The sequence below is a fragment of the Manacus candei genome, unplaced genomic scaffold, assembly GCF_025592945.1.
Source record: "Manacus candei isolate 608988 ecotype Guabito, Panama unplaced genomic scaffold, ASM2559294v1 h1tg000077l, whole genome shotgun sequence".
NCBI classification, from domain to species: domain Eukaryota; kingdom Metazoa; phylum Chordata; class Aves; order Passeriformes; family Pipridae; genus Manacus; species Manacus candei.
The window spans coordinates 2,011,859-2,036,340 of NW_026138125.1; the positions used below are offsets into that span (position 1 = coordinate 2,011,859).

General features: G+C 41.4%; 2 protein-coding genes across 9 annotated transcripts in view; one reads left to right on the forward strand and one right to left on the reverse strand.

Annotated features, from left to right (window-relative positions):
- Window positions 1-1,488, reverse strand: part of MAP3K19 (mitogen-activated protein kinase kinase kinase 19) — a 17,052-nt gene extending 15,564 nt beyond the window's left edge. For 4 of the 5 annotated variants that reach the window (XM_051810245.1, XM_051810248.1, XM_051810244.1 and 1 more), the window contains exon 1: window positions 110-728. The gene's annotated coding sequence lies outside the window, so the exon portion shown is untranslated. Of the gene's footprint in view, window positions 1-109; window positions 729-1,023 lie in introns of those variants that run through there. The other variant, XM_051810246.1, reaches the window with a different exon arrangement.
- On the forward strand, window positions 832-23,770 carry RAB3GAP1 (RAB3 GTPase activating protein catalytic subunit 1). 4 transcript variants are annotated; one of them, XM_051810263.1, is made up of 25 exons: window positions 832-932; window positions 1,049-1,104; window positions 1,941-2,016; window positions 3,266-3,398; window positions 3,635-3,713; window positions 4,368-4,487; window positions 5,130-5,295; window positions 6,030-6,129; window positions 8,563-8,644; window positions 9,172-9,240; window positions 9,915-9,988; window positions 10,708-10,800; window positions 12,201-12,370; window positions 12,668-12,766; window positions 13,086-13,258; window positions 14,245-14,299; window positions 14,587-14,952; window positions 16,007-16,144; window positions 17,392-17,619; window positions 18,096-18,192; window positions 18,275-18,378; window positions 18,487-18,602; window positions 19,501-19,603; window positions 21,109-21,129; window positions 22,540-23,770. In XM_051810263.1, the coding sequence occupies exons 1-25, from the start codon at window positions 837-839 to the stop codon at window positions 22,774-22,776; spliced, it is 3,051 nt and encodes a 1,016-aa protein (XP_051666223.1). In that variant the 5' UTR covers window positions 832-836; the 3' UTR covers window positions 22,777-23,770. The 4 variants fall into 4 exon arrangements, with proteins under 4 accessions (XP_051666223.1, XP_051666226.1, XP_051666224.1 ...); XM_051810264.1 differs by lacking the exon at window positions 21,109-21,129 and having other exon boundaries at window positions 833-932; XM_051810265.1 differs by lacking the exon at window positions 1,941-2,016 and having other exon boundaries at window positions 846-932.
- The last annotated feature ends 712 nt before the right edge of the window (window positions 23,771-24,482 follow it).

Genomic DNA, 24,482 nt, shown 5'->3' on the forward strand with positions numbered 1-24,482 from the left:
CACGCAAAACAAAACCCTACTCCCCTCTTCTGTTTGTCTTTTTTTTTTTTTATGTTTTTAATACTTTATCTGTTCCTACATCATTTTAAGTTCACATTCAGTCCCTCACCTCGACCCTCCCCGTTACTCTTGAGTATTTTTAATCTCGTTTCTGGCAGCCGTAAACAGAAGATTTAAAGGATATTTCTTCTTTTTTTTTTAAGTAGCAGACTGTTAAGAGGGAAGAAAGGATAAAAAAGGTACGGTGGGGCTCAGGCTGAGCTGAAAGGGTGTTTGAGATGGTTTGCTGGATGCCAGAAGCACTTGGCCGCCGTCCTCCGGGACACGGCTGCGGGGAGGCACAAGCGAGGGGGCGGCTTTGGACTAGGCGGGAGCAGGGACACGAGCCCTGGGGACAGCAGCCCTGGGAACAGCAGCCCCCGGCCGGCCGAGCAGGGCTGTGTTACTGGTGCACCTGCGGGTACCCGGCACACCCGGCTGCCCCTGACAGAGCCGGAGGGTCTATTGGCGCAGCCCCCGCCGCGGTGAGGCGACCACGACTGCGGACATCCCCTGACAGCGCCCATGAGGGGCTGAGCCAGCCAGGGAGGGGGGATGCGGGGAGGGGAGCCCGGGGCGTGGGGAGGCAGGAGCAGGGCTGGGAGGGAGCCCCGCCGGGAAGAGCTGTGAGGGGGAGCCGAGCTGTGTGGGAGTCCGGGCTAGACGGGCTGTGAGAAGCACCTGGGCTGTGAAGGAGCCCGGGCTGGACAGGCTGTGACGGGGAGCCAGGATGGGCTGTGAAGGGTAGGAGGGCTGTGAAGGAGGCCGAGCTGCACAGGCTGTGAGAGGGAGCCGGGATGAGCTGTGAGGGGGAGCCGCCCTCCGCCGCTTTCCCGGCAGCCTCCGCGCCCGCGGCGGCCCGGCCGCGTCGCAAGATGGCGGCAGACAGCGAAGTGAGTGTTTGTCCTGCTCCTCCTCCCCCTTCTCTCCCCCTCCCTGCCTGTCCCGCTCTCACCGGTCTCTCTCCTTGGTTTCCCCTCTTACCACCTCTCCCGCTCTCTCCCCGCAGCCCGAGTCGGAGGTGTTTGAGATCACGGACTTCACCACCGCCTCCGAGTGGGAGAGGTAGGTGCCGCCGCGCCCCTCGCTCACCGCGGGGGTGACGCGGGGGCTCCGCCGTGCTCGGCCCGGCCGCTCCCGCCGGGAGGAGCCGGGACCCCCCGGCACGGCCGCTCTCGGCACCTGGGAGCACCCGGCGGCTCCCGGAGCCGCGTCCCGACTGTGCCACGTCCGGCTCAGGCCGCGCCCGAGGTGGTGAAGACGCTCTAGTCGAGCTGTTTCTGAACTTAGTGAAAGGCCTAGTTTAACATCTGTTTGCAAGGGATTAAAATATACATTCAGAAGGCTTATACGTTTTTTAACTAGCTGCCTGATTATTAAAATAGTCGTCTGGTAGCTGAATCCTTTAAAAGTTAGCAGAACGATATACAAATCTAAGGTGAATAATGCTCTTGCATTCTTAATGTTTTATTTTTTTTAAAACGCTTTTTATGTTTATCGTAAGAGACAGAGACATTAAGTGTAGCGTATAATTGTCTCAAATGTTTATTTATCTGTGAGCAGTGAAACAAGACCATATGTTAAATGTTATGTGCTGCAATATCAGAAAAAGAAAACGGTGAGATTCTTTATAAACACTCAAAAGATGGTCATAGCAGTTGGTAAGAGTAACTATAATCTGAAATGTAAGCGTAGGAGGTCTGTTTTATTTGTACAAGGAAACAATTGTTCTGGTTTTATTGTTTTACTTCTTGTTGTGGGTTTTTTTGTTAGTTGTTTGTTCTTTGGGTTTTTTTAAGGAGTTCCATAGTAGGACAACAAATTGCCTGATTTTGAGCAGATGAATTATAATACAAGTTCAGCGTTCAGTAAATATTAATGCCTTTTCCCCTCCCTAATAGATTTATTTCAAAAGTAGAAGAAGTATTGAATGACTGGAAACTTATTGGGGTTTCTTCAGGCAAACCTCTAGAAAAGGTCAGTTACAGCTTTTGAGTTTTCTTTTAGAATTTGAATTGCTAACTAGTCATTCACACGTACATTTCATCTATTGCTGTTAAGTGTGGCAGATAATGATTTTTATTAGGGAACGTCTCTTGTAAAAGTGCCAATTTGACAAACAGTTGCTGTAAATTTACTGATGGGCCGTCTGCCAAACAGGCTGTTTGTTGATAAAGCTGAATCTTCATATAGGACTTAGTGTTTTTTTTTTTTATTTCATTTTCAATTTGAATCTGGAAAAATGATGGAAGCTGCTGTAAATTCTTAAGGAATCTTTTCCCCCTGCCTTGTGCCTTTGTCACACCTCATGTACTTGTGGCTGAGGTTTGCACAGTGACTCAGAATGTTTCATAGATTGGAGAGATTTTTTTCAGAGTCTAATTAGAGCCTTTGTGGTGCTTTCTCAGTCCTGTAAAATGCAGAGGAAATTGCTAAGCTCTTCTGCGTACCCGTGCAAACAAATTCAGCTGTGCCGGACGGAATGGCTGCTGTGTTTCCAGAGGAATTCAATAATTCTTGATTTTAGCCAGGGTACAGAGCATTCAGAATAAAAACTTCTGTTATCTAATGAACTAATTTTACACCTTAGCTGTCTGTGTGTTCCTACATGTCTTGTTTGCTAGACCAGACCTCTCCTAATACCCTTTACAGATCAGAGGGTTGTCCAAGTTGCTTTGTTTTAGCAGCAGCACAGAATTCTGTACAGTTATGCCGATTTTCTTAGAATCTCCTATGCTGTATTTATGTTTAAAAATGAATTATCCTTACAGAACTTTTGCAAATTAAAGGTTAAAAAAATAATTTGTTAGGGGAAGTATATTCAAAGTAAATATCAAGGTAATATTTGCACAGATTGGTTTAGGTGTAGTCCCAGATGAGAAACTTCTGTCTCTGGCAAAATTGAGGGTGCATATACTTAAGATGCATAGTAACATATGAGAATATATTTCTGCCCCTTTATTGCCATATAATTCTGAAGATTTCTCAGGGAGATATCTGATCCTCGGAATGAACGTGATTATCAACAACATGGATTTTAGCATTCAACCACCTTTATAATGAAGTGCTTTGAGCATTGTTTTTTTGAAATTAAATCATGCTTAGCTATTTATGAATAAATATTTGGCAGTAGAAAAACATAAATAAACATTATTGATCACGTAGGTAATATACTAATGAATGTTAACCTAAATTTGTTGACAAAATAGTATATTTTTGTATACAGGGTATATACACCACAGGGACATGGGAAGAGAAATCAGATGAAATTTCATTTGCGGACTTCAAATTCTCAGTTACCCACCATTATCTTGTACAAGAACCCAGTGACAAAGATGGGAAAGAAGAGCTGGCAGAAGGTACCTGCTAGTTCCCTCACGTACCTGTAAGGATATGACAAAAGGCAGTGTCAGAATGTGGAATTCACAGTGTGTTGATTTGCTTCTGAGTGAGATTTTGTGAGATCTGATGGGTGTGATCTAACATTTCTGCTTTTAGTATGCTTTGCATTCACACAATGCTAATCTAAGCAATTTGCAAGTGAGCTGGATGGATGCTGATGATCTTATATATGGATTTTTTTTTTTTTTCACAGATGTCCTTCCACTGCCAATGCAGGACTTGCTGTGCATGAACAATGACTTCCCCCCTCGAGCTCACTGCCTGGTGAGATGGTATGTACCCTGCCTCTTGTCTCTAATGCAAACCAGCACAGCAATTGAGAAATCTCTGATGCTGGCACAAACACTTGTATATTTGTTTTTCAATTGAAAGTTAAAGCTTAAGGAAAATGATTCTTCGTACTGGACACAGGAAAGGAGTGCAAAAAAAGGCCTATCTTTACTTTTGTTTTTTGTCCCCAAAGACTTTTGTCTCAGTTTCACATATCAAACAAGTTTTTATATATGTGGTATTTAGGTACATTCTTTAAAAGGGAAGCTGCAGCACCTTAAGAAACAGCAACTGTGTTCTTAGTAATGCAAATCTTCAGCACATTATAACATTGTTCTAGAGATTGTTTTTGTGTATAAACAGTTACAGTTGTTATTATTATAAAACAAAAAGCCTCAGGACTGATAGACCTGGAAGTCCTCACAATCAAACACTTCACAAGGTTTGAGTGTTGTTGAGCTCAGGTGTGATTTCGGACTGTGCAGCACTCCCTGCCCACTCAGTTCTTGACCTCTCTGACAGAGGTACTCACATCAAATCAGATTCCACAGTCTGCTGGTGACAATTAGGTTATTCAGGTCACAGTGTTTCTAAAAATTCTTTTTCAGCTGGCTTGCTAAAGACCAGAAATGTGCTCTTTTTTTGTCTTTCTCAAGGTACGGCTTACGGGAGTTTGTGGTGATTGCTCCTGCTGCAAATAATGAGGCCGTTGTGAGTGAATCCAAGTGTAACCTTTTGCTGAGTTCCATTTCCATTGCGTTGGGGAACACTGGCTGGTAGGTGAAAGCATTTCTTACCTTTTCACATGTCCAGGTAAAACTGTAACATGCTGCATTTGTGAGGAAAAAGCGTTAAATTGTTAGCAAAATACATTCAGAGTTTGTTGGGTTTGCACTTTAATACCGTTAGAGAAAGATTAAAAAATTTTCCAGGGAGATTTTAAAAAGATTGATTCAATGTGTTGTTTATATTCATTTTTGCTTAAAAACCTTAAATGCTTTCAGAAGCTGCTAGAAGTTGTTGGAAAAATAACATATAGAAAATATAGAAACAATAGAAAATATAATATAGAAACAGTAGAAAATATAAGTTATGGAGGAGGATTCCATCCCGATGTGTGATAACAGTAACTTCTTGATCTTCCTCAAAAATTATTTAGACTGAAAATTAGGTAACTGAAGTCATGGATATGACTGTGACTGTGACATGACAATTTGTTAGGCATTCTCTTTGATGATGACATTGATAGCATTTTTCTTTGATTCCTTGTCAAGTGTTTTAAAGTGCGTTCCACTAGGAGAAAATATATTCCAAAGAGTATGAAATGACGTTGAAATGATGCTAAAATATTTAGCTAGTTTTAAAGACTACAAGACAGCCTGACACCTTAAATAATCTGAAATATTCATGTTTTGCAGTCAGGTCCCACTGTTCGTGCAGATACACCAGAAGTGGCGCCGGATGTACGTTGGGGAATGTCAGGGCCCGGGAGTCCGGACTGACTTCGAAATGGTCCATCTGCGCAAGGTGCCCAGCCAGTACACTCACTTATCAGGGCTGCTGGAGATCTTCAAAACCAAGATTGTAAGTGCAGCTGAATGTATAGAACTGAGATTAGGAATAATTATTTTATTACCTGGATGCTTGTAGATTCACCAGTATCTGACCGTAAAGACTGATGGTTTGTGTTTGGTTCCTGGATGTTACCACCTTAACATTTAATTTTCACTGGGATGTGAAATAATGTGTCTGTTTTACAGTTTCCTTGTAACAACCCTCTTCCCTATGGCCCAAACAGACTCTATTTTGTTATTGGAAAGGAGAAGGGAGGGTTGGGGTGGGTTTTTATTCTGATACTTTGTAGCTCCCCAAGCTGAGAGGGAAGAACACCACTCTAGGATGTGAGGAGGCTGAGAGGGCTGCTTGTTTACAGAGTGGTATGGCTGCCTGCAGCACTACACAACCAGTATTGGTAGTAAGCAATCTGAGCAAAACACTGAGGAGAAAAATCCTTAATGAAAACCTGATGCATTCTGGGTCAGAGTTACTTGTATTACGAGCTAAATGGAGCATACAAATGTCTCATGCATTTTATCTGTGATTGTCGTGTTTAGCAATGGCTTTACCAGTAATCACAGAATCACTACGGTTGGAAAAGACCTCCAGGTTCATCAAGTCCAACCTTCAAATACTTGGGGTGTCGCAGTTCTGCTAAAATTAGCTCTAATACAAGCTATTGTGACTTATTTATGTCCAAGCCCTGGAGTGTTTGAGAGGATGTCCTCTTTCTATTGAATTTCTTCTCTGGTATTTTGAAGGGGTGCCCTCTAACACCACTGCCTCCCGTTAGCATGGCTATCCGGCTGACCTACGTGCTCCAGGACTGGCAGCAGTACTTCTGGCCTCAGCAGCCACCAGGTAGGAGATCCCTGTCCTCAGAATAACGTGTTTTAAGACAGTCAGTGCTCTTGGTGTATCTTGCCAGAAGGATGAAAACATTTTCTGTGTGAGTAGGAAAGGCTTCACTTTCAACCGACTCCAATCCCACTCCCTGTGCTGGGCTCACAGGCTTAAAGCTCCTCTGAAATCATGTCTGTGCCTCATGGTTGGGACAGGTGTTTTGGGTAGGGCTGTGCCTAGAAACACGGGGTTTTGTTAGCATTTAGAGATGCAGTGACACTTCTAAAATGGTAGTGTATATGTGAAGTGAAAAAGGTGACTGAATCTGTGGAGAACTCTACCCTGAATTCCTTAGGGAAATGTTTAGATTCAGGTTCTAGTAGGTGCTAATACTTCATGGGAGTATTTGTCAATTATTTCTATAAAGTACCTTATTTTAATACCTCACTATCTGTATTAACAATGGAAAAAGCAGAAAGTGTTGTATGGACCTCACGTGAGGTAAAAGTTTGGATTTTTGTTGTTATTGTTTACAGAGTGCTGAATAAGCCAAGCAGTTAGTTTATGTATTTTTTTTTATTGCATGAACAATTTCTGGTCAAGTCTTTTATTGTAGTAGTCTTGTATGAGTGGAAAAGGGGAAAAGTAATATATAGTCTTGAATTTAAAGTCCACGCACCAGACTTTATAAGTTTATGCCATAGCGATGCTGTTTAGGAAAAACAGAGGTAGTTGCTCACTTGGTACTCCCAAAGTGATCTCTCCTATTGTTGCTTGATAGTGACACTGTCTTCCTTGGGTATCAAGGATTTGTTTTTAACAGACCTATTTCTATATAGGTAGCATCAAAAAATAAATAATAAATTTCTCCTGGCTCAGAGGTAAACAAACCTATAGGAAGAAGGTAAATGTTAGTTCCTCCTTAACATAAATTTTATTAGTGATGTGGTGTAGGTACAAGGTGGTGGAGCACTTAAAATGCCTAAGTTCTTTTCTTGACTTGGTAGTGGTTTTACATAACAAGGTTAAAGTATTTAGGGCAGCATTTGGAGAGAGGGAACTCTGTGTGGCCTTGGTCTGCTTATTTAATTCTTTGACTTTCCTTTGCTTAAAAAGAAAATACACTAATGAAAGGTATGTTTTGAAGAAGTCTGTAGTGAGGTTGATCCTGTGTGCTTTGTAGCTAAGGAATGTATGTTGAACATACGGTTAAGGAGAGTCCTGCTCTTTAGGGAGAGAAAATTGGTGCTGTTTTAAATTATAGTTTCCCTCTTTCAGTAAACCAAGGTTACCTAAAGAACTCGGGAAATGAATTCTACAGATTTTATTCTTTTATTGTTTCTGCAGACACAGGAATCTATTCTCTGTGGTGTCTGTCTGCCTTGCTGTAGTTACTCACTGAGTCAGGATCCCTGGTTTGTGATGGATGAGTTGTACTACTTTTATCATATTTCTAGATTTGAGCTGTTGGAATAACTTCTCCTTTAGAGGGTTCTGGTTAAGGGAGCCAGTGTCAAAGTGTGTTGCAGAGACTGGAGACAGTCAGTATAATTTTTATTGCTGTTGCTATGTGTAGTTGTGGTTTTGTGGTCACTGTGAAGAACTAGACCTGTAACTTACTACTGTCACTCAATTAGCTCTTCTCAAATAAAAGGAATTTAAATGTGCCTTTTATCTTCTCTGAAGAAGAAATTATGTAATTAAGTGATCCAAATACTTTATCTGTTCTAATACCTCACTTGTTTTGTATGTAAACAGTTTTCCAGATGCATTTAAAATGACAGATCAGATGCTGTAATAGCATTATTATAATGGCATTACAGTGCATTATTATCCATTCAAATTTCTGTTCAGTGAAGGCTGTCTGGTTTTGATTTATGTATTTGAAGAATATAACATGGGAAGTGTCTGAGGATGTTGGGAGGCATCTTTAAGTACATGGGATTACAAGGAATCTCCCAGGTAATTTGATTAAGTCCGTAGCTGTAGGAGACATAATCGTCTTTTCACAAAATTGTCAACATTTTAAAACTAGTTGTTTTTTCACTCTGCAAGTTGCTCTTCTGGAGTCTTCCTTTTCTGCTTGGAGCTGATTTGCTGCCCAAATATTTTTATGGCACTTCTGTGTCTGTCTGTTCTTGTGTCAACATTGAATCTTTAAGTCTATCTTTACAACTCTCATCTTTGCCTGTGTGAAGGGAATAGCCTTCCCTCAACATGAATTACGAGAATTTTATCTGTCTTTTTGAATGTCCTGTTGCATGATTACTTCCCAGTTTCTGTTGGAAGCAATTTATGTGCTAGGATTGTGTTTTCAATGCTCAGTCACCCTGGTTGCTCAGCTGTTCTCTGGTCATCTACATGCTACAGTCTTTACTGTGAAATTAAGATGATATGTTGCTTCAAATATTCAACAAATTCCACGTGGAAAATGTATTGACTTTTCTTCAGATATAGATGCCCTAGTTGGGGGAGAAGTTGGAGGCCTTGAATTTGGGAAGTTACCATTTGGTGCCTGTGAGGATCCTATTAGGTAAGCAACAGTTCAGAAAACTGTTTTATAACTTCCTTAATGGAGGGCTTATAGGTACATTATTTCAAATTTTAGCTTTGCCCACCTACCACTTAGGATGTCTCTAACAGATATTTAATTATTCCAATACATCAAGAACATGGTTTAATAGCAAATGAGACCATTTGCAAAATTGTCTGATGATGTTCAGGGCCGAAGCTCTGCTCAAATGAAGTCTTGCACCATAAACTTCTGGAGTACTCTATTTATCTCTGAAATATGTTGAAATATAACTTAACTGAAGATAAACCTTAAAAATTATGTGCCTTTGTTCAAGGGTTGGACTTGCTCTCATCCATGACATTTGTAGAAGACTTAAATTGAGCAGGTCTGCAAACTGAGTTGTTCCAATGTGTCCCCTTCTGAACACCCCATCACCCTCAGCAAATCCAGGAGTTGTTTGGATGTATTAGGCAGTGTTCAGTGCTGTAGGCAGTTCAGGGAAGTTGAACACAGCACTGAAAGACTGAAATCTTGCTTTGTTTCAGTGAGCTCCATTTAGCTACTACCTGGCCCCACCTGGCAGAGGGCATAATTGTGGACAATGATGTGTATTCGTAAGTATTTTGCCTGAATTGTAAATATCTAGAAATGTACTTTATTTAACTACTGCATTTAGTGACATCTAAAACACTGTGTGTGGCTTTGTGTGTGAAAAAGAACCCCTTTTGAGGAGTGGTAAGGTCAGCTGATGGAACATCTCATTTGGGAAAACACCTTTTTAAATGCATTGCTGTGTGAGAAAATATTATTGTATTGTAATCTCAACAGAACACACACCTCTCTTTTTGAGCATGTTCTCGTGTTAGACTTGAAAATTATTTCTTGGAAAAGATAATAATGGAGTGTGGAGAGCAAAAAGAATTCACTGGTTGACATCCCTCTCCCAAAAACTGTTATCCAGGTTTTATTCTAGAGAGAAATAAACCATGTTGGGTTTCTTCCTTCTTTCTTAATTAATGCAGAAATCAGTTTTCAACAATAATACACTTCAAAAGAAGACAATTTAGTTCTAACTGAATTTTTCTTGTGTGTCATGTACCTACATGAGAACAGGGACTCTTGCTTGCATTTCAGAGTGTTTGTCATGTTCTCCTGTGTAATGTGGTGTATATTGTGGCTTCCATGGCCTCACTGACTATGACAATACATTTACTGAGAATTTGATACTCATCTCTTGCAAACTTATGGTGACAACATGGCCCTGAGTTTGTTTTGTTTTGTTTTTAAGGGACCTGGATCCTATGCAAGCCCCACAATGGTCTGTGAGAGTCAGAAAAGCAGATAACCCTCAGTGTCTACTGGGTAAGACATCAGAATTTCCTGTCTTCCCTTAGGGCTTTTAAACTACTGAATTGTGAAGTCGGGGTTGAATTGATGACTACCTGATGACCTCTGTTTCCTCATTCCCCTTATTTTTTTGAGTGGACAATATTTGGGGCTTCCTTTTCAAGAACACAAGCTTTGCAAAAACATGAGTTTCTGTTGTAGGTTACTCTGTGTCTGTGTACCATGAACTTCACTGCTGCTGTTCTTATTTCATCACATTCCAGAGAACAAGAATTTTCTTTGTATGTTCTGTGAAAATTTAGATTTCCTGGAATCTTTCAATTTTATTAAGTGCCTTCTGCATATATCCATCTGCTTAGCTTGATCAGTCTGTTTGACAGGGAGGATTAATGCATCTGAAGAGCTGTACTCTCCTGTCTGTCCTTGCCTTTAAGCTTGTGGGGAAAAGGGCTTCAAAACTTTCAGAGTTTCATCTTGCTTTGGGTGAAGAAGTGGATTCAGCTGCAGGCAGAGCTGTGCTCTGGAGAGGTGGCTGATGCCTGCCTAGGTGTGCATTTTCCTAAGCTTTAATTATGATGTGGTTTAAAGATATTTGTGCTTCAGAACAAATTACCATGTTCTTTCAGATGAAAAGATAAAAATTACTGTCCTTTGGGCATAATTTTGAGAGTTGCCTTGTTGTTCAGTGAGATTTTTAACTGAGTAGTAATTGAGAGACTTTGTTTCTCTGCCAGGTGACTTCCTTACGGAATTCTTCAAGCTCTGCCGTCGGAAGGAGTCGACTGATGAGATCCTTGGGAGATCTGCATTTGAAGAGGAAGGAAAAGGTAAAACTAAAATCCTGTTGATTTGTGTTACTTGTTTTTAATTGTTTCCTGTTATTTTACCTTCCCTATCCCCTTTTCTTGATTGATTGCTATTTATACTTACAGCTCTTATGCATTTTCTGTAGTACTGGGGATTTTCTGGCCAGTGCTACATGGTGAAATTTCTCAAGAATTCTAGGCAAGCTTAGCTCCCAAAGTCCCAGAGGACAGTTACCTCTGTTATAGTTCTGTATGTGTCCTTTCACTGGAATACAAAAGCTTAAAATTTGACTATAAATGTACAAGAGTTGGGTTTGAGCACACATCAAACATATTTGTCTGTATTATGTCTTTTTGTTTTTTCCACTTTTTTTTTCCTTTTTGATGTACTCTGTAGTACATGTTTAACAGCAAGTTTAAAAAACCTTTAATCTGTTTGAAAGGCTTTGCCATCATCCTCTCCATTTTAAAGAATTTTTAGGGAAAAAAAAACCAAAATAAAAAAACCCCTCCCTAATTGTCTGAGCAGCAGGTCAAACTTTATCCCAGCTGTATAGATACTGACATCTTTTTGATGTCTCTGTCCCTTTCTTTTGCTTTTCTTGCTGTATGTAGTGAGCATTCCCTTCCTTCCTGCTGCTTGTCACCTTTGCTTCCCTCCAAATATGGCTTATAATGTATTTTCTTTGGTTATACTTGATCTTAATTTTGAAGGAGCTCACCAGTCAGCTTAAAAAGGTGTTAGACTGAGTAGGGGGCTTGACATAGTCTCTTTAGCTCTTCTTAGCTCAATTTTCTTGAAAGGTTTGCCAAGATGAGCATTTTCAGCCTGCTGGTAATTATTCACTTCAATTTATCTGTAACAATATTGATTCAATTTATTGTAAGAGACATTCTAAAGCTCACCAGCAGCAACTCTGGAAAAAAATCTTCTGATTTGAGAAGTTTATCTGGGGATTCTAAAACAGAATTATGCTTACACCATGTAAGGTCAGGTATATAGTGATTAATACAGGATTTATTAAGGCTTATCTAAAGCTTTAGCATAGGCTTGAGCTGCCTTTGTTACCTACAGTGTATTCATTGGTATCATTTGTGAACAAGGTTTAAACATGGACTCTTCAGCAGCCTTTTGTGATGCTCTGATAGTGACTGTCTGCAGACAGCTCAGTCTAGACTTTAGTTGGTAAATTAAATCCAGGGCAGTCTGTGACTCCTTTGTGACTTGTTCTGCTGTTTGTATTTGCTGACAGTGAGTATCAGGATGGAACCTGACAGCATGGAGTGTACCTCTGGTTAACAAGGGGCTAAAATTCAGTACAAGATAAAAAGGCTGGATAAGACAGGTGAACTTGTAAAGAGAGATGGTCAAGTGTTTGTGGGTTTGGTTTTGTTCTAATTGCTTTTATTTTATTTCATAGAGGTTGCTGACATTACCCATGCCTTGTCCAAACTCACAGAGCCAGCACCAGTCCCAATCCATAAACTATCAGTCACAAATATGGTTCACAGTGCAAGGAAAAAAATCCGCAAGCACAGAGGTGTGGACGAGTCGCCTTTAAACAATGATGTGCTGAACACCATTCTGCTGGTAAGTGACTCATGTGAAATTCAGGTAGAACATGCACTGATGCATTTGGTTTATAGCCCATAGCAGAGTTAAAGGTGTCTGATAGCAGTTCCATTACTTCAGTTGCAATTATCAACTTGAAACAGCCTGAGTTGTTACAAGTCTGTGCAATATACGTGGACTGAAAACAAACTCTCAACTCTGCCAACAGTTTTAGTTGTAGGGATTGCTGCTATGTAGCCAGCAGTACCTTTAGGGAGAAAGTGGAAAAAGCAGGAAAACCATACTGATGGAAGGTTAATTTTTTTTGTCTTTAAGTTCTTGTTTCCTGATGCTGCTGACAAACTTGCAGATGGATTTGAAAGCAGAGCCAACACTTCAGCAGGAAACAATCCTCCTCCAGAGAATGAAGATTATGTAAGTTTTACTGACTGACACTCAGGAGAGAGAAAGCAGTTTTGAGTGTGTGTGTTCATACAGACTTTGTGGTTGCCCTACATCTTGTAATAGGTAACTTTTGGAAAGAGGAACTTATCTTTGTGGAATCTCTAAGTAAAAGTAGTGATAATTTCTTTTTCCTTGTAATTTCTTTTTCTTCCAAAGACTGTAATTTTTGATATCTTATACTTATAGGCTTAAAATGTGGTTAGCCACTTGTACTGCTAAAGAGATTACATAGTTTGGGAAAAAATACCATCGTTCCTGTATTTCTTGCTTTCTTTTGTTTCTTGCCTAGAATCTCTTCAGTCAGTTTAAATCTGCTCCCTCTGACAGTCTGACCTACAAATTAGCCTTGTGTCTTTGTATGATAAACTTCTACCATGGAGGAGTAAAAGGGGTGGCACATCTTTGGCAAGAGTTTGTGTTGGAAATGCGCTACAGATGGGAGAACAACTACCTCATTCCAGGGTAAGATTTGCTTTTATTGTCATTCCTTTGTTGTAGAAAATGTTCTTTATTCCAGGAAGAGAGTCCACTGTGAATTTGAAACATACTGGTTTGGGTTTTTTAATTGCAAATCCTATCCTTTATTTTTATTACCCTACTTCCTTAGTGCAAGAAAGGGCAGGGAGTAGAAAAGCATCTGTGCCCTCCTTTGAAAACTTCAAGATGTCTGTGGAAGCTCAGCTTAGAGATCCCTCCACTGTATGAATGAGGGTGGGTAAAAAAACTTAAAGGAATGCTTGGCTCCCAGTTCATCTATTAGAGAAACATGAAGGAGCTGATACAGGGAGAAGCACCTTTGCTTTGTGGTGTAGTTTCAACCACTTTTCTGAGGAAGCTGTTCCAAGTTCCTGCCTTTTCAGGTATTCCAACCCTTCCAGCCTTTGTCTGCTGCAGCAGAGCTTGTTGCAGACCTAGTGAAGGGCTCTGTGAAGATGAGGTATCAATGCAGAGCAATAATATATCCTACTTTTGGGGTTGTGGTTTCTTGTGGTTGGTTTGTTTGGGTTTTTTTGTTAATGGGGTGAACTGGCCATTTATTCACTGATTTGTACTTTGAAATGGTTACACTACCAGATAAAATAGAATTAAAATACACAGCAACCACTCCAACTTATTGCAGTTTTAAAGCAAGTCAAAGGTGCTTAATTTCTGTTTGTGAACAGTTACCCTTTTAACTTCCAAATGGAAAACTGGCCAGGAAATGCAGGGTGTCTCTCTCATACTAGTGTGAATGACCTCTGAGCTTCTAAAATGACCTCTAGGAAATAAATATAGTTTAAATTCTGGACTTGTCTCCTGAGACTACGGAAGAGCTGTGTAGTTGAAATGGTGGGGGTGGGTTTAATGTGGGTATTTGCCCCTCTTTTAGATTTCATATGATTTAAGACCACATATGTGAAAGATTCAACTTTATAATTGATAATGGTTACACTTCTACCTTTTGTTAGATTAGCTAATGGCTCTCCAGATCTGAGATGTTGTTTACTGCATCAGAAACTCCAGGTAAATATCCCAAATTTAAGAATGATTTTTCTCCTAAGGAAACTGTCAAAATTAAAGCAGTTATTAGCTAAATATGTTGTTGTTGTAGATTTAGTTATGCTTGTATTTTTGGGTGTGGAATTCATTTGTTGGGAAAAATCTTTGTTATAGCAACAATTTCAATGGAGTTGTTATCTTTTAGAATTGTAAGATGTTTTCAGGGATTCTCCCAAGTTTTTCTGTGTGACTGTTTCTGTAAGAGAAGTAATTACTAAACAATTATTTTTTTTGTTCCTTTAACTTGCTAGATGTTAAATTGTTGCATTGAAAGGAAGAAAGCAAGAGATGAGGGGAAAAGGGGGAGCGTGTCTGATCGTTCACCTGGGGCTTCTGGTGATGGTACAAAAGGAGCAGAACACTCTGCAGATAACCCTGATAAGGAAAAGGAATTTGGCAAGTCTTGGGAATCATGGAGTGACAGTGAAGATGAATTTTTTGAATGTCTGAGTGACACAGAAGACCTCAAAGGAAATGGACAGGAAAATGGAAAGAAAGGAGGAGCAAAAGAAGGCAACAAAGAGCCTGTGAACTTAAAACCAGAAGGTCGTCTGCATCCACACGGGAAGCTGATGCTGCTGCATCCTGGAGAGCCTCTCTACGTTCCAATAACACAGGTCAGGGAGCAGGAGCTGAGCCAGATGTGCAGCACAGCTCTCACACAACAGGGCTCCTACCTGGGATTGTGAAACTGGGTATATTTGCAGGTTACAGCCTTACCTGTTGTTAAAATCCTGAGTGTTTTTCATTTTTAAAACTCGATGAGGCCGTTAAGCTGAAATCTCACATGCTCCTTGTTTTATTTGAGAGTGAGTCTCCTTACAAAATTTCACTCCAAACAAGTTTTTTAAATAAGAATTAAGCTGTCTTGCTTACCTTAAATTTGGGTTTTTTTAATTACTAGTTCCTGAGGCATCTTCCATCCCTTCCTTACTTTCTTTCCTGCCACCATGGAGATTTCTAGCTGACTGAGCAGAATAAGGATCAATTTTGCTGCTATGTTTTTTTCTTTTCTTTTTTTCTTTAATTTCTCTGCTCATATCTAAAAGACCAGAGTCATCAGTTTTGGTGCCATTCTCTACAGCAGGTTTATCAGCAAACAATTAGAAATGTTCCCTAATATCCCCAGGCTTTCCTACAGGGTGACTGGGGACGAAATAGGCAGCAGTGGTGCCACAGGAAGCAGTTTGCAACCAGCCATGCATGAAGAGTACAGTGTTTTTCTTTCTCTTGAGAGAAATTATTTTTAATTAATGTTACTTTGCTTGGATAAAACATATGAACAGAGTGTAGTCAAACTGTTCTCAATTAATTATGTGGTGACACTATCAAAGGAAAAAATTCTGTGTTGCTTTTAGGTCGATTTTAATCCATCTCAACAAAATAGTGTCAGTCAAACACTTGCCAGAGTTCATTTGGATTTTGGTGTTTTAACAATATATCCTTATATCATTCCTTCATTCTCAGGTTATTTTCTGTTTAGGTTCTCTTTGTTAGTGTCATATTCACATGCACAGCTTGGCTGAACAGTTTAAACAGAAGAAAGTTCTGATTGAGTACAAATGAAGCAGAATGGACTTCTGGTGATAGGGAGCTTTTTCCTTCTCCTTCCTTGGGAAGGGCTGAGCTGAGGAGAGGCTGTTTGTAACCCTGTCTTTTTGCATGTTGCAGGAACCAGCACCCATGACTGAGGATTTGCTGGAGGAGCAGTCTGAGGTGCTGGCAAAGCTGGGAACCTCAGCAGAAGGTGCTCACCTCCGGGCACGGATGCAGAGTGCCTGTCTGCTCTCAGACATGGAGTCTTTTAAGGTACTGCTGCTTGGAGAATTCTGTGAGACTGCTTTCCTCTCCTTAATTAAACTGTCCCTCTTGCTTACGTTGAACAATTTTGAAGGGTTTTCTGACAAGTTTCTTTTTTTTCTCCACAAAACAGTTTCAAAATAATTTCAAGCTGAAAATAAAACCCTACTGCTAAAACTCTTGGAACACATCAAAATCTGTGACAATGTAACGTCTCAGAAAATTTGCACAATGTCTGTGAGAAGGGAAAAAACACAGAAAACACACAGTTGATAAATTGGGAATTAAAGCAGTTGTTCATCAGATTGGGACTGGACTAGCTGTGGTTTTGGGCAGTTTGTCTCATTTCTTGTCTGAGCTCTGCAGAGGGAGCTAAGAGCACATACACTGCTGTCATCAGAGGAGCTGAAAGCTAAAAGGATTAGAGATTTTGTAATGAAATAGCTATATATGTATTTTAATTATTGCAATGTTCGTAATGAAAGCATACAGATGTACTGTAGAGTATGTATAACATATCAACATCAGTTATTAGCAGTGAGTCATGGCATATTAGGTATATGTAGAAGTTTTATTTCTGTGGTCCAAATGATCTGAAAACTCAAAAATATAGAACCATAGTTTGAAGCACAAGTGCACTCTTGGTCGGTACATTGAATAGTAAACTGAGTTTTTCTTTATGTTCTGGATATGGATGTATTTATTAGTGTTGACATTGCATCTATGAAAAACGAAGCTATTTTTGTTTGGGGCAGATTTTTTTTTTTAATTTCCTTTGTAAAAGAGGAAGAAAAGGTGAATTTTTTCACTGGAGTGTTAAAAGCTGGAGAGTCAGTGCTGAAAGCATATTTATGCAGCCAGTGATTCTTTTAGGCTTGGGCTGTTTTCCTCCAGGTCTTTTATGGTACAAGTTTATACATAAGGAATTTGTGAAAATTCCTATTTATTGCAGGTGGAAGTTTAACTGAACAGTGTAATTTTTGAGCTGATGAACGTACATTTTGTGGGTGATAAGAAAGGATTTTTTTGTTGTTGATGATGTGGGTTTTACCCCTTGCCATTGTCTTGGTTCATGCTTTATTCCCTCACCCTCCCAGGTCTCTGTCCTATGGTACAGTTTGGTGCCTGTGGACAGAATTTCCTCAGTGTTTTCTCCTCTGCTATGGTCTACCCACTAAACCACATCGTGTTTCCTACCCAGGCTGTCATTGTTACAGGATTTTCAGGAATGAATTTTCTCTGCTCTCCTCACTCAGGCAGCGAATCCCGGCTGTTGCCTGGAGGACTTTGTGAGGTGGTACTCCCCTCGGGATTACATCGAGGAGGAGGTGGTGGATGAGAAGGGGAATAAAATCATCAAGGGTGAGCTGAGCGCCCGGATGAAGATTCCCAGCAACATGTGGGTGGAGGCCTGGGAGACAGCAAAGCCCATCCCAGCACGGAGGCAGAAGAGACTCTTCGATGACACCAGGGAGGCAGAGAAGGTGAGAGCTCAGTGCTGGTGACATCTGACCTGTAATGCTACAGGTAATGCCCTTCCTCCTTCCTCCTGCAACATTGAAACACAGACTGGTCCTTGCACTATGTCCTTGGAGTTACTGAACTGCTCTGTGCCTGGCTGAGGGTTAGTTGGAAATTCCTGCTGCCCTACAACAGTGTGTGAAGTACCTGAAGTAATGAGTGTGTGAAACATGACTCCACAGACTGTGTTACTGAGGTGGTACTTTGAATTATTAGTAAATAAACCAGATTTTTACCTGCATGTATGTGTTAAGAACACTTTAGTTTCCTAACACATAATTATTTTAGTTTCATTCTAACCTGTTGGGACTGGACTGATGTAAAACTGCCTACCAAGTCCTGTCTTACAGAAGTGTTCCATTCTTTCCTCTTTCCTAGCTAACCTTATCTTTGGGAAGTAGTTTTGATCACTAATATATTAAGTTTTCTAATGTTGTAGGTGCTTCATTACCTTGCAGTTCAGAAACCAGCTGACCTTGCAAGGCACCTCCTGCCTTGCATCATCCATGCAGCTGTACTCAAGGTAAAGGATGAAGGTAAATAATGTTTAATAAATTAAGATATTTTGGGGTGAGCAGTGATGCAATAATTACAATTCTGGTTCTTTCCTTCTAACAGAAGCACTAGAAGATATCTCTTCAGTCAAGAAGATAATCAAGCAGATAATATCTCATTCCAGCAAAGTACTACGGTTCCCCAATCCAGAGGACAAGAAGTTGGAAGTAAGGCTTTTGTACTGGCTGGGGCTGAAAACTGATAGACTTTTGCACTGTTCATGGGAGTGCTGAAACCCCATGTTTTTAAATTTCACTTTTATCCAACTCTTGCAGGAGATCATCGCTCAGATTATGAGTGTGGAAGCGATCATTGCCAGGGCAAGGTCTCTGAAAGCAAAATTTGGGGTAGAGAAGTGTGAAAATGAGGAGGAGAAAGAAGATCTACAAAGGTGACTGATGATGTTCTTTTGTTTTTCCTCTGATGCCCTTTTTTTGTACTTTCAAAATTTAGGACAGATGGATACAGAAATACTAAGGAATCATATTTAGGTGTCCCTGTCCTGAGACTGTGGATGTTGTGTAGATACCCTAAATGCTCCTATGAATGTGCAGCTCTTTGAAAACATGTGATACAGGTTATTTTGCTGGAGTTTGGTTTTATCTTGATAGTACTGGGAATTTCATCTGCTTTTTGTGTATGCAAAAGGTGTATTTGATGAATTCTGTCACAACAGAGGTAAAAGTAGGACTAGAAATTTAGTATTTTCTGTAAATATTATGGAATGAAATACTCTTCTCCAAAGTTATATTTTCTTGTTCTTGTCTCCTTACTGATGTGAAACCAGTCACTGAGGAGCTGTGAATAGGAAGTGACAAGGCAGTTTCCTTGCATCACTGCCTGCTGGCAGATTATTTACTTAGCACTCAAGATGACTAATAAGTCATGTTGAAAAAATCCACATTAGCTTGTTGCTGCTGTGCTGGGAGGAAGAGATGATGTTTTTGTAGGATGTGTTGGGGGTTCAGGGGTGTGATGTGTGACCAAAGCATTATCTTTGTGCTCAAAAATATCCATCCCATGGTGTGTGGCCAACACCATGAAGGCTTTTTGTGTTGAATTAACACCTCTGCATCAGGAGCCTGAGTTCCATTCTTAGAACTGAGAGGAGATTTTTTCCTCAGACTTTCAGAATGGAGAACTGAGAGTAGCTGCCAGTTCTCACCCTGTGCAAATGATGCTCAGTGGAGGCCTCCTGCCAGGAAACAGCTCTGGGGTTTGGATTAGCAAACCGGATACAGCCACGGATTAAACATTCCCTTTTCCTTTGCAATGATTTGTTCCACCAGATTTGTAAACTGTCTCCTGGAGCAGCCAGAGGTGTCAGTTGTGGGTGCAGGAAGAGGACCTGCTGGCAGCATCATTCACAAGCTGTTTGTGAATGCTCAGAGGGTAAGAGGGAGCTCTGGGTTGCTTTGCAGACACTTGTGATTTAAGCAGAACGAAGCAATGACTTATCATATGATGCCAGTGTATTTTGTCTGCATACGTGCATGTGTTGTCATAAACGTCCTTGAGGTGTTTTTTGGGATGTTCAACGTGATTTTGGCAATAACAGAACCTTGCAAGACAAAGGAAGAGTCAGTGATCTGGGATGTTAAACAATTGAAGCCAGCTGGGTAGACAGAGGTGTCATTAATGGCTGATGTACTTCAAATGGTAACCAGTAATGCTGTTATGGCACAGATTTCTGTCTCAGCAAGAACAATCAAGTGTTGATTGTTTCACATAGGAATGTAGAGAAACAGGTCAAAATATTAAATATTTTAGAAGGAGTAACTTTTTAGAATGGGGATACTTGGGATATACTTGGAATACTCAAGACTTCTTCTGTGGAAAGTGGCATGCTGAGGAAGTGTCAGCTCTTTTTCAGTAGGACTCTACATTTAGTTACTTATTACCAGTGTTGCATCTGTTTTCTGGAGCCCCTTCTCTTGCTGATATTGATGCAAATATTGCCTTTTTATCTGAAGGAGTGTTTGTAATAATAAGCCTTAAAGTATTGATTTCCAAACCTCATGGACTGCAGTCACCCTTCAGTTTCTGTCAGAATTACACCTGCTCATAGCATCAAGTTTTCTAACTAAAATTTAAATAGCAAGGTAGCACAGTATTGCAGACATCTTAAAGCCTGAAATTTCATTTGGGAAAAAGTGCTGGGAAAACTCTGTGATTGAGTGTTTAACACTTCTAAGGTATGGATGATTTTGTAATAAACTGTATTTTGCAACACAGCATAAAAAGGACCATTCTGAAAACAGACTGTGGTTAGTGTGAGGGATGAAAATCAGAGCATTTGTTTTATCCTTCCAGTCTCTAGGGAAGATCTAGTTTGAAATCTCAACGTGCCAACCAGCCTGACTTACAGCCCCTCCTGTAAAGGCCAAGGCTGTGCCCTGTCAGTGCCTGCACACGTGTGCGCTTGCCTCTAACACTGAGGCAGGGTTTTCAAAGCTCAGTAGGTTTCTGGGTTAGTGTTTGATAAAGACCTGTGCACATTTCTAGGGCTTTGTTTCTTTTGAAACACCAGTAACTAAAGTAGGGTTACAGATACTTCCCCCAGTAGCTGGTCACTGTTAATTAGGATGTCTTAGGGCAACAGGAGCCCCCTTTGTGTTTGATCTCCCATGAGTTATTTGGGTAGAGAGCTGTTTGGTAAATAGAAGTTGAATGAATTCCTTGTTCATTGCCTTTCAGTCCTGGACTCCTCTCTGAGTTGTGTTTAATGTGTATGTTCTCAAATTTTCTCAGGGAAATTCTGATAGCCAGTGCATGCTCTTGGAAGTAGAGTGCATGATGTCTCTTAAACCTACAGTCTCCTAACCTCTTGTAAGTCATCTCTGACTTGCCTTTGTTTCTGTCTTTCATCACTGGTTCTTTTCTCATCCCTTTCCAAGCTGACTGAATCTTCTGATGAGGTAACCAACTTTGTCCCTCCTTTCCCACTCATCTTCCCAAGCTGCATAGAGTTGAACCTTCTGGTAGAGATAGTACAGCAGCTAGATTTAGTTTGTACTGTTGTTCACATATTAAGCACAAAAATAACTTTGTGTTTCCAGAATGGTTTTTCTGCATTCACAGACTTTATTTCTAGAGCATAATAACAGGTAGTGAAAAGAGAGAGAAATCTTCAATAATAAAAAACCAAACCAAACCAAAACACTCCCCCCAAAAACAACAACAACAACAACAAAATCCCAAAAAACCAAAAAAACCCCCCCAAACAACCAAAACCCCTCCCAAAACAAACAAACAAAAAACCCAAACAAAAAACATTTCTTCAAGTGAATATTGATGTTTTCTGATGCTGAAATATGTGGCCATTCTTTATATTCTCTGTTACCATCACTATTTGTTGAGCAGACAGATGTTTTGGGGGGATGGACAGTCCCTGGATTTTGCATTCTTGATACCAGGATTTACTGAAACTATGGAATATTTTGGACAGTGATATCTGGGGAAGAACTGGGGTAATTCCATAAAGTGTAGCACAGGGACCATCCTCTGGTTTGCTAGAGCTGTTTTTGTGGGAACAAGTGGTGCTTGTCCATGGTGAATTCTGTGGCACAAACTGCAGAAGCAAGTGGTGCCAGGCTCCCCCAGCTCCTGGGAGTGAGTGTGGGCGAGGGTGGGGAGCAGAGGGGCGGATCAGAGGGACCGTGAGGGTCATCCAGAGGGTTCTGCCACACTTCAGTGACAGTGCCAAGCTGGAGCTGTGCCTGCTGAAATTGGGCAGGACCCTTTTGGGGTACTGGTGGGGATGTGTGTATCCAGAGGTATATGTGATTAGGGAATGTTTACTGGGCAGGCCAGCCCTTGTTCCAGTGTCCAGGGTCAGTGTTGCTGTTCACTGCCCGAGGCACTGAGCACCGGCAGAGGTGGTGTAGATCCTCCCTTGCTCTGCACTGCACCCCCAGCATGAACAGCGCCCACCACAGCCCTGTGTGTCTGAAGAGGCAGGTGACTGTCCAGGACTGCAGTAGTGGCATGGATGATTTTGAGAGGAGGCTGGCCTGCCCTCCGCAGGGAGCCGAGGAGAGAGCCCTGCCTGAGGAGGGGCCGTTTCCACCTCTCACAACCCTCACTCACACTGCCGGAACATCAGGAGCTTAATCCGGGCTGAGCTTCACCACCCACACGTGCAGGTTCTTCCATCTGGTTACGTGCGCTTTGTTTCTCGGCATCCCATCAGCGCCCCGCTCTGCGTGCACGTAAAGCCTCCTGACGTGTTGCCATTTCTGATCTTCCTCTGCCTCTCTTCAGAAATATTTCGTGAGTCCCGTTAGGCAGCAGCCGTGCCTGTCACTGTGCCTGTGCTCTCTCCCAAGGTTTCGGCGGTGCCGCCGCTGGAGGAGGAGCTGCGGCGCTCGGGCGGTGCGGAGGAGCGCAGGCCGGGGGTGCAGTCGGAGTTCCCTCCACCCACGGGCCGGGAGGTGATCCTGCGCTCGGCCGTGCCCCGGCCCGCGCCCTACTCCAAGGCGCTGCCGCAGCGCATGTACAGCGTCCTCACCAGGGAGGATTTCCGCCTGGCGGGGGCCTTCTCCGCCGACACCACCTTCTTCTGAGCCACCGGCCCCGACCATCTTCCGTGTCCTCACAGCAGCGCGGGGCTCACGTCCCGCGGGAAGGGAAGGAATGCTGCGGATGGACTGACTGTGCTGAGGAGACACCGCGTGCACCATTCCCGAGGACTGGCGTTGGCAGCCTTGAGGGATGTCTGCAGCAACTCACCTTGGAGGTTTGGAACGGCTTCACAAGTAGTTTCAGTCAGATCTTCGGGAAAGAAAATGTAGCAACCTCCTTTCTGCCCAAAGGGAGCATCTTTTCTTTTCTTTGCATTAGCTTGGTTAATTATGGACGTGAATGGGCTGTGTGCAAATATTCATGTTGAAATTCCTACAGAATGTGCTGCTCTACACTTCTGGATCAAACTTTATCAAGTGACATTAGTCTAACTAAATTGACATATAAACATAAGTAATTTATATTTATTGCTAATCATAATTACAGAGCCCAGTATGTTTTGGTTAATCACTAAATTTCAAGTACTTCTAAAATATCCTTATTTTTATTTAAAGTATACAGTACACTCTAGTTCATGCCAAGCCCTCCTGGCATTGCAGTCATTGTCCAAAAAGATCTTGTCCCTTCTCCCAAATAGAAAAAAATGACATTTGGGGCTAGAACTGGACAGTGAGCCTGAGAGCTGGCACTGATGGTTTGGGGTACTTTATCCCCTTCCCTGGTGCAAGGGCCAAAGCTGTGTGAAATGACAGCTGCAGAGGTGTTTCACTGTGAGCAACTTGCTGGTATTTCCAGAGGCTGTTTGCCTGTCCCGTGTCTTTGCTGTGAGGATGGAACATTCTGTCACCTGCTGGCCCCTCACCCCACTGGTACCATCAGACACCGACGTGTTCGTGCCAATGTTGCTTCACAGTGACCTTCGTGTGTTTAATGAGAATCAGCAAAAAGTCAGCACCACTTTACACAATGAAATGTACAAACAGCTACAGTATTGTGGACATTACTCAATAAATATGAATTTATTATTGGCTCTCATATTCCTGTGCTTTTCCATTCCCTCCTTGCAGGATCTGACCCAGGAAGGGCATTGTTTATGACTGTAACTACATGATGTGTAGAGAGTTGAGTTCTGCTGACAGTAGGGTCCCAGGTGTTGCCCTAAAGCTCCTTGGAGGGGACAGGGGTCAGAGTGTTTTCTTCAGATAAAGCTCTAGCAAGTAGAAGTGCATTTTTCAGGATGAAGAAGAGTTAATTTTCTTCAAGGAAAGTATTGTCACGGAATTTGTTCTCTAGATTGTTTGTGTGAGAGAAATTCCTCTGGCCAAGGGGTAAGTAAGATAAAGACCAATGTAGCTGCTGTTTAAATGGGTAGCTTCTTTAAAAGAAAGTGCACTGGGCTAATTACTGATTAAGTAAATTTTAACTTAAGTGTCTTCCCTGATACTCTTGGTTTCCTCCTCTCTAATGAAATTTTACACTGCAGTGTGGGCTCTTGTAAAGGCTGTATAAACTTAAAAATCCCTCACACTTAGTTCCCAGGCTATTATTACTTGGTCCTTTAAACTGCTGGAGAGATGATTCCTTTATTATACTCAGGCACCACAAACATCATCCAACATTTTTTTCAGGTGTTACCTAAAGGTTATCTTTATTACCTGAAAGCATCTTTGCTGGAAATGTCCAGTGAGTTTGGCTCTACAGAAAATGGTGCAGTTATGCAACTACCTTGTCTTAAACATTCTTTTTC